The sequence below is a fragment of the Diadema antillarum genome, unplaced genomic scaffold (genome assembly GCF_040938485.1).
Source record: "Diadema antillarum isolate AM-2024a unplaced genomic scaffold, OU_Dant_1.0 seq00000243_RagTag, whole genome shotgun sequence".
Taxonomy (NCBI): Eukaryota; Metazoa; Echinodermata; class Echinoidea; order Diadematoida; family Diadematidae; genus Diadema; species Diadema antillarum.
The window spans coordinates 1,574,988-1,585,018 of record NW_027271287.1 but is presented as its reverse complement, the minus strand read 5'-3'; the positions used below and the strand labels follow the sequence as shown (position 1 = coordinate 1,585,018).

The 10,031-nt window shown below is 42.5% G+C and overlaps 1 protein-coding gene across 1 annotated transcript; it reads left to right on the top strand.

Annotated features, from left to right (window-relative positions):
- The first annotated feature begins 261 nt into the window (after positions 1-261).
- LOC139729495 (uncharacterized) lies at positions 262-3,418 on the top strand. The gene is made up of 2 exons (XM_071640421.1): positions 262-362; positions 2,398-3,418. The coding sequence occupies exons 1-2, from the start codon at positions 262-264 to the stop codon at positions 3,326-3,328; spliced, it is 1,032 nt and encodes a 343-aa protein (XP_071496522.1). The 3' UTR covers positions 3,329-3,418.
- Positions 3,419-10,031: the final 6,613 nt, after the last annotated feature.

Sequence of the window (10,031 nt, the reverse complement as noted above, 5' to 3'; positions counted from 1 at the left end):
TGCAGAGAGTGGCTAACACCCTCAAGAGCTATTTTTTGCACTCGCGACAGGGCGGGAAAGAAAAGCAAAGAGGCAGACGATCGCAGTGAGTCGAGCTTCAAGCCCGGACCGCCAAAATCCCGCTCCAGAGTGAACTTCGAAGCGGCCAGACCGTGGACACTGGAAGAGGCATCGTCTCCGCTCGCAAGGATTCTCCCCGCACTGCTTGGCTCTCCACTTTCCCCTGCATCACCGACTGGTCTGTGGAAGAATAGGCTCAAAATGAAGCTAATATTGACAATTTTGATCGGATGCCTTTCATCCGCGTCTGCTCTAAACCAATGCCCACCAGGATGGACCTACTCTCTTAAGAAGTGTTACAAGTAAGTCTACCATCATTTCCTCTCTATGTTATTGGTTTTTATATTGGCAGTAGACAAAAAATGTTTTGCATCCTAGTTTCCTACATCTGTCGCTAACCCCTCTTCTTCAAAAAGACACTGAATTAGTACAAATGAATCTTGAAGAGGGTTTGTACAGCTGCGTTTAAGCTGTATTTTCAGTGGTTTCATCACGCAACGCAATTCAAGTTATCATTCTACGAAGATATTTGGTAGGATGTTTGTAGTGACTTTATCGAGGATTATTCGAATCGTTTACTTCTGGAAGTAAGATAAGACTCATTTGACATGTCATGAATGTCAGACATAAGCGACATATATCCGTGTTTACATCTACAATCACTTAGTCTTATCCATAAAACAAGACTATTTCATGGACTTGATAATATTTATTTTAGGAAAATAGTTCTCGGAGAATGAGACGGGCCAGCCGGAGTCACGAGATTTTGAGCTCTCCAAAAGAATTTGCAGAAACATGTCCTTCCTCAGTTTGAAATAAGAGCAAAGCTAAATGAAGAGCACAGAGAGAGGAAACAAAAGAAAACACAAATAACATAAAAGTACGAAACGAAAGAAGGGAAAAGACAAGACTAGACAAGACATGAAAAAAAAAGCTGTGAAAGGAAGTAACGAATATCTCCCGACGATTCTTTAATTGTTAGATGAGTGATACCAGGAAACGTTTCCATGGATACCAAAGTCAATGCTAAGTAGTTTGTATCGTGGGTGAGAAAAATAATAGTCTGCAAACATTCCTTGTACTGATGTGGGATACGATTCGATGCATAATGTGAGGATCGAGATGGCGAGATGTCAGCATCTTTGCGATTGAAGTCGCGCCACTGACTGTAGGAGAGATATAATTATTCGAAATTGCACAAATGTTAACTTATTCTAATGTATCTAAATGGTGAAAGCAGAAATATATAATTTAATCTTGTATGCGCAAACATTCTGAAAGTTAGGTTTTTGTTATGATAATATGCATATATAAGGTTATTCCCAGTCCAAACGTCTTGACAGATTTAACTGCAAAAGCAGCTGCACAAGAATCGCTTCTCGAATTCGATTCTATTTTGCCGATGTTTCTTAGTTCACTGTTTCTAGTGGATCGAGATTAGATCGATATCACTGCATTGACAATGCCGCTACCTTCCACTTATTTCGTTATATTCTTTCGTCAGGAAGATAACGGCAGTGTGAACAGTTGGAAATAAATCAGTGTGAATGGCAGGAGTAGGTCAATGACTTGTAAATATAAAGCAGTGGTTGTGACATCATTAGTTTAAATGCAGTTACTGAATGCCACTTTTGATGGTAATACAGGAAATTAGCCCCTCATTCCTCTTGGGGCTTTGAATAGATTCACGTGGTCATTGCATTTCAGCTCACTATTTAATTGAGAATAAAGCAATCAACAGAGACTAACATGGGATTCTAACAGAGTCCATGCCAACAATTTTTTTTTGCGGTGTGAACAAGTTCGCGGGTTACCATCATTACACGGGCAATTGATGTTTGTCATGGCTACGAGCTAATCCGCGCATTTCATATCCAGGCAATCTCCCAGCACCACGAGTTCGCTCTATTTCGAGAGAACGTAATGGCAGAAATAACGTGTGTTCGTAACCCAGTCTGTGGACGGCCGCTTTATCTCAGTAAAGGTTTACACAAGATTAATCGTGATTAACACTATGAAAATACAGCTAACTTTAGCATTCTTTTATTTTTGTGGTAAAATACAGTTTGTCACACTGATTGAAGCCTGACGTCAAGTTTTGTGAGCACCTTTGCAATGTATAGAGGAACGGATCAGAGAGTACATTAGTTCCGATTTTGACAGTTGGTAAAGATGTTCAACACATAAGTAAGACTAGATGTTCCTTGACATTCTAAAATATACTACATCACGATACTTTACGTGACTAAGGTCTTGCTTATTATTACCTGATACTATGGGCTAAGGACTTATGACTCATTTTCCCCTTCTTCCTCATTTCCTCTTTGCTTTTTTCAGATTCTTCCCAGCACCTATGATAAAAGAGGACGCAAATGTTGCGTGTACAGAGGTTCCTGGAGTTGTCGGGGGCAAGCTCCTGGACATCACCGACTTCGAAACCTTCAAATTCATCAAAAATTTCTACATCCGTACACTGCCCTACTTTCAGCCCCCTCAGGGTCAGCAACTTGATGTCATTCCGCCGGAAGCAGCCATTTGGAACTCCATGTCCTTCGACTGGAACCTCGAAAGATGGACCGGCACGACTGCTGTCGAGCCCTTTCATCGGTTCAACAACTTCCAGAGTCAACCTGTCGGGATGCCTCCCCAGGAACCACCGAACGAGATGCTGTCATGTACTGTTTATCCGGCCATTGAGTTTCCTTTCACTAGCAGGATCCAAGAACTGACACCCCTGGAACTTCCCCAGCAGGTTATTCACTTCATGACCATTGCAAACTGCGAGCTTGAGCTGCCATACATCTGCGAAGCACCAGAGCTCCTGGCCCCAACGACTCCATCACCACCAACAACGCAAATGCCAGTGACCACGCCCCTTCCAACTGCTCCACTAACTACACCGTTTGCCGGTCCGCCCAACAGGGGCCCTCAACCGGGGAACCCTGGCCACCCGGGCCATGGACAACCAGGTCATGGACATCCCCATCCGCCACACACGCCACCGCACAGACCGTACCCAGGGTTCCCCAGCCGTCCGCACCACCCCAGCCAACCTCAACCAGGATTCCCATCCAGACCACATGCAGGAACCCCGACGCGCCCGAATCCAGGTTTCCCTCCCAGCCGACCCAATGCAGGCAACCCAGGACGAAGGCCCGGTCAACCAGTGCGATACCAGGACAATCCATACCAAGTCCGACCATACCAATACCGTTACAACCAGTACGTCTTCAGTGATAAGTTCGGCGGTATCGGTATCAGGGTGTAATTTGTCAGGGTTTAAAATGAATGACTGTCTTGGAAACCATCGGTGCTTCTCAATTTCAACCAACAGACTTTAACCGCAACAGGATTGCATTGAGTATGACAGGCAACCACTGGCGATTGTTACTGACTGTTCGCCGTCTTTGCAAAATAATTAGCAACAATCGAGTTATGCAGCAGTCATAACTATTTTGATCATGACCATAGTAGATGTAATGTTTGCGGTCTGATGTCTAATCCTACACCCTTTGAGAATAATGCACGTTTTACGTGCCGGCAGACGTGAATATCCTGCAGACGATGTTCACATCGGTGACACGGCTTTTTGAAAATCTTTCTTTTTCACTTTTTATTTAATGGAATTCATATTTACAGAGTCTTTGGATGCTTGCTGATTCTGTTGATTTATCCCTTTCCCGATCTTTGATGTACCAATATCTGATTGGTCGAAATTTGTTCTCACTTTTTTCCTTTGTTTTTGTTTATCACTTTGTTACTTATTGCTCATAATGCACGCACCTTAGGAGTAACGTCTTTCTTGCATTTCTTTTCAGACAAACAAAGCTGATTTTTATTCATCACTCATTCGTAAGAGCCTTAATTAAGAAATGATTGCCGTGATTTGTCAATATTTGTATTAATTGTATAATGTTCATAATTTTTGAAATATAATGACAATTTGTAATGTATAACACATCTATTGTTCAGTCTTTATGTCAGAGGATGACTCTTCATCAATGAAGTGATAACAAACACATCTCCCGTTTTCACAAATTAATGCACGATGACAACTCAGATGAATTCTAGACACAAATTTTAACCTTATTCAAATAATCCGTTATACTTATTCAAATATGGTGTACATTTTTCGAGCTGATGAGTACACGAATATTGGCGCATCGTCGTGGTGTGATAGATCGTTGGGATCATTGCCAGAGTCATGCTTCAGGGGGGCGTTTCATCAACGAGTGCGTCGGAGGTTTTCACCGACAAATTTGCTATCAGCCAATCAGACGCAAGGATTTCAGTAGCTTTTAACAGTTGTCAGTGTAAATCACCGACAAAAAGTTTCATGAAACGGTCCCCAGGTCTCAGTTTGCCGTCTGTTAGTAGTGCTTTACTCTTTCCTTCCCTCATCAAGAATACAAGCCTGCTAACAAACAAACAAACAAAAAAACAAACAAACAAACAAACGAGCAAACAAACAAATACATAAATCATGACCGCAATTTATACAGAAAGTACAGAGACATTGCCCGATTACGCAACATTTGACGTCACACGATCTTTTACGCCAAACGACAGGTTCTTGACCGACGTTTTGAAAGTTTCCTGATGTCTATGAAGGCGTCGGCTTGTTTGTTTTTTACATCTCAGTCAATTGCTGTTACTTCGTGAATACATCTATTGGTATCGGCTTCATAGGAGGTACGGAGTGGAATGCGGAAGATTATTTTCTCTTTCGTTGTTCTCATCATTTAATATTTTATGATATAGATAAAAGAATGGTGACTTTACATGGGCGTGTCGCAACTCTCGGTGGGCTCGTAGACGCAGCTGGCGCCCTCCTGTCACATATTTTGTGTTAACTCGTTCCGCACTGAATTCCGAAATCCCCGTAGACTTGATACACGGGCCACCAGGTTCCCGTATGGACTGGGTTAACATTCCATCTGACTAACCTCATCTCTCTCTCTGACAAATTCACATTGCAATCAATACTGAGTGAATTATGATGCACGGCTCTTTCTATAAAGCAAAAGACTCTTTCTGCTTTGTGCGGTGATGTTTCACTCAATGACAGTGCCCTGCTTATAAACCCACATCAATACAATGTTACTTGGCAAAACGGGTAACAAAAGCTAAACCATCGGGAAACATGAGTGGTATTTGCACACACCACACACACACACACACACACACACACACACACACACACACCTGCACTTTTATTTTTTATTCTATATAATACAAATGATAATCAATTACACAGTCGCTTTGAATGTTTAACAAATGAAACCCAGAATTATGTGTTGTTTTTTTTTGGTCATATATATATGATACCGTAGATACATAACACAACTGTAAATATTTCACATGATTTTGATAAAATATCATCTCGATCAGGTAATAACGTATGATAAAACAAAGTGAACGCATAACTTTTCGGAATCGATTATGTAAAAAACAAACAAACAACAAAAACATCGCCCTGCCCACCTATATGCCCGAAATCTTACCCCTTTCTCGTCCCATATTGTCATATTCCGACATAATTAACACTTATCTATATATCATTGATAACAAACACATGCACACGCACGTGCACATCCACACACATACACACACACTCGCAAAATACCGTACGACCTGTAAATATGACCGATTTACTAAGTATCTCATTCAGCGTACTTCTTATAGATCCTACAAATAACGCCAAGATTTTCTATCCGTGGCACTTACAGGACAAGAGGTACAGAAGATGCGTATGAGATGCCTCAGGCTGTTATTAACATTCGCAGACAGAGTTTGTACAACAATAATACGAAATGTGGGGAATCATTTAGAGTGATGGCAAATACGTCATTAGAACAACAATCCACTTGGTAATCACCACTTTGGTTCCTCATTTCTATGATTGAACATTTCTATGATTGAAAGAGTTTAGGTGGTGAGTGTTTCTATTTTACAAGCATGGGTGAAGAGGAAAGGAAAGGAAAGGTTAAGACTCAGGCTGAAACGGGTTCGATATAGCTGAGAGGAATTTAAAATATCCATACCTTATTAAATGCCTCATTGTTCTAGCTTTTATAGCTCCCGCCCAAAAAAGAAAGAAAGAAAAAAAGAAAATGGCATGTTTGGTCTTAGTCTCTCAAAGTAAAGGATGAATCGACTTTATTTCTCCTGTTTGATTATGAATTTTCAAGTTTGAAAGTTTGACTATAGTGAAATCTTTACATTGCTGTTCAAAATGTTTAGTGAAATACATTCTCTAGATGTATAATTTTGTAGCGAGATATTATGACGAACCTTTCTGTTTCCGATTTGATTTTTTTTTCGTGCTCTTTATTTCATTTGAACAACAACAACAACAAAAGGAGACAAGAAAAGTTGAAACAACGTCAACTACGGAAGTACAGGCCAACAACTAACCAACAACGAGGGACTGGCGTGTAGAGAGAGAAATAAAGATACATACTTAAAGATAGATTGAGCTTGAGAGAAGAGAGAGAAAGGGAGAGCTACAGGGAGATGCGACCATCTTGACGAAGAAAATTATCCGGGGATATTCTAGTCCCGCTGTGATTGTATACATCCGTTTGCTCAAAATTAGAACCATCCCAATCTGAGGAACATGACAGGCTCAATCTGGATTAGCGTGTGAATGATTCAGACAAAACTTTTTCGGGTAACAGCCTTACTTTTAGATTCTTTAGAAGGCATTTTCCCCATGTGATATTCTGAACGAACATTTTTAGGATTAATCCGAGCTGCTGTGATCTTAATTTGGACAGGAAAGAGTTATGCGTGTTATCAAATTTCAAGGACGATAAGAATTAAAGGAAAGATCCCAACCGGGCTATCAAGGAATATTAAGGTTATCATTGCAAACAACAGCAAAAGCTCCCTCATGCGATACTTAGCGTATTGCTTCCATGCAACATGGGCGTAAATCCCGGGGGGGGGGGGGGGATGGGGGGGGGGATATATATCCCCCCCCCTGAAATGGAGGAGGGGGGGGGATGGCCTGTACAATCATCCCCCCCCCCCTGAATTTTGAAAAAAAAAATGGAGGAAGCAGAAATGTGATTGTATCAATTTTGGCATATTGCATGACGTTTGTACGCCGGCCTTCAGACAGGTAACAGAGCTGAACAGTATTCTATCTTGTAGGAAAATGTATACATAATTTTCACAAGTGCTCGCTCGCTTCGCTCGCTCGCGAAGAAAGTAACATCGACATACACTGTAAGGTATGGCTCAGACGTTGACAACGTCAAATAGTATAGGCCTATATGTAAACATGCTATGACGCGAGTAACTGGGGACCATCTGCAAGATAATGTACGAAAACAAACAAACAAACAAACTATAACAAAAACTATATCGCCATAATTGAACCCCCTCCATTTCCTGAATCATTCCTGAGAAACGACAGTGACTGGTGACTCAGTCAGGATACATCTATGGGCATACCCAGGGAAGATCAGGGGCGTCGAATCTACCTCGGGGGGGGGGGGGGGGGCAAAGGGGCATTTGCCCCGCCCCTACGGAAGTGTTTAGGCAGACAAATCATTTATCCCCCAAGCAATTCCCGAGATGAGGACAAATCTCGAACTTTCTTAATGGAAAATTGTCCAAATATCGCCAGAAATATGCACCAGATCGTTGTATTGCAATCATAAACATGCAAAAGCTCCCCTATACAGGATCCCTTTCGATAGACTTTGTACACTTTTGAGATTGACGTATATTTCCCTAATTTATCAAAGAGTGTGCAGCAGATCTTTCACTTAACAAAAGCACCCTCATATGCAGAGGCGTCGATGGGGGGGGGGGGTGGTTCCCCCATAAAAGTGGGACAAACAAAAGTGGGACAAACGGCAGTGTTTGGAGTGTAAAATGTCAAAATTTTAAAGCTCGCTCGCTCCGCTCGCTCGCATTAATCGCTATGCCATTCTCCTGATGCTGCTGCCAGTGAATGGCAGCAGTTGCGCCCGGTGCGCCCCGGCCCCTTAATTTCCAAAGCGAAAAATATAGCTACAAACGGCAGTTTTTGAACTGTAAAATGTCAAAATTTTGAAGCTCGCTCGCTTCGCTCGCTCGCATTTAATCATTATGCCATCCTCCTGATGTTGCTGCTAGGATTGCCAGTAGTTTTCGCCCGGTGCGCCTCCTTAATTTCCAAAGCGAAAAAATACAGCCACAAACGACAGTTTTGGGGACTGTAAAATGTCAAAATTTTCAAGCTCACTCGCTTCTCTCGCTCGCATTTAATCATTATGCCATTCTCCTGATGTTGCTGCCAGTAACTGCCAGCAATTTTCGCCCGGTGCGCCCCTCTTAATTTCCAAAGCGAAAAAATACAGCCACAAAGGACAGTTTTGGGGACTGTAAAATATCAAAATTTTCAAGCTCACTCGCTTCGCTCGCTCGCATTTAATCGTTATGCCATTCTCCTGATGTTACTGCCAGTAATTGCCGGCAGTTACGCCCGATGTGTCCGCCCCCCCCCTTGATTTCCAAAGCGAAAAAATACAGCCACAAACGACAGTTTGGGGACTGTAAAATGTCAAAATTTTCAAACTCGCTCGCTTTCATTTAATCGTTATGCCATTCTCCTGATGTTGCATGCTGCCAGTAATTGCCAGCAGTTGTCCCCGGTGCGCCCCCCCTTAATTTCCAAAGCGAAAAATATAGCCACAAACGACAGTTTTGGGACTGTAAAAAGTCAAAATTTTCAAGCTCACTCGCTGCGCTCGCCCGTATTCAATCGTTATGCCATTCCCCTGATGTTGCTGCCAGTAACTGCCAGTAGTTTTCGCCCGGTGCGCCCCCCTTAATTTCCAAAGCGAAAAAATACAGCCACAAACGACATTTTTGGGGACTGTAAAATGTCAAAATTTTCAAGCTCACTCGCTTTGCTCGCTCGCATTTAATCATTATGCCATTCTCCTGATGTTGCTGCCAGTAACTGCCAGCAATTTTCGCCCGGTGCGCCCCCCTTAATTTCCAAAGCGAAAAAATACAGCCACAAAGGACAGTTTTTGGGACTGTAAAATATCAAAATTTTCAAGCTCACTCGCTTCGCTCGCTCGCATTTAATCGTTATGCCATTCTCCTAATGTTACTGCCAGTAATTGCCGGCAGTTACGCCCGGTGTGTCCGCCCCCCCCCCTTGATTTCCAAAGCGAAAAAATACAGCCACAAACGACAGTTTGGGGACTGTAAAATGTCAAAATTTTCAAACTCGCTCGCTTTCATTTAATCGTTATGCCATTCTCCTGATGTTGCATGCTGCCAGTAATTGCCAGCAGTTGTGCCCGGTGCGCCCCCCCCCTTAATTTCCAAAGCGAAAAATATAGCTACAAACGACAGTTTTGGGACTGCAAAAAGTCAAAATTTTCAAGCTCACTCGCTTCGCTCGCCCGTATTCAATCGTTATGCCATTCCCCTGATGTTGCTGCCAGTAACTGCCAGTAGTTTTCGCCCGGTGCGCCCCCCTTAATTTCCAAAGCGAAAAAATACAGCCACAAACGACAGTTTTGGGGACTGTAAAATGTCAAAATTTTCAAGCTCACTCGCTTCGCTCGCTCGCATTTAATCATTATGCCATTCTCCTGATGTTGCTGCCAGTAACTGCCAGCAATTTTCGCCCGGTGCGCCCCCCTTAATTTCCAAAGCGAAAAAATACAGCCACAAAGGACAGTTTTTGGGACTGTAAAATATCAAAATTTTCAAATTCACTCGCTTCGCTCGCTCGCATTTAATCGTTATGCCATTCTCCTGATGTTACTGCCAGTAATTGCCGGCAGTTACGCCCGGTGTGTCCCCCCCCCCCTTGATTTCCAAAGCGAAAAAATACAGCCACAAACGACAGTTTGGGGACTGTAAAATGTCAAAATTTTCAAACTCGCTCGCTTTCATTTAATCGTTATGCCATTCTCCTGATGTTGCATGCTGCCAGTAATTGCCAGCAGTTGTGC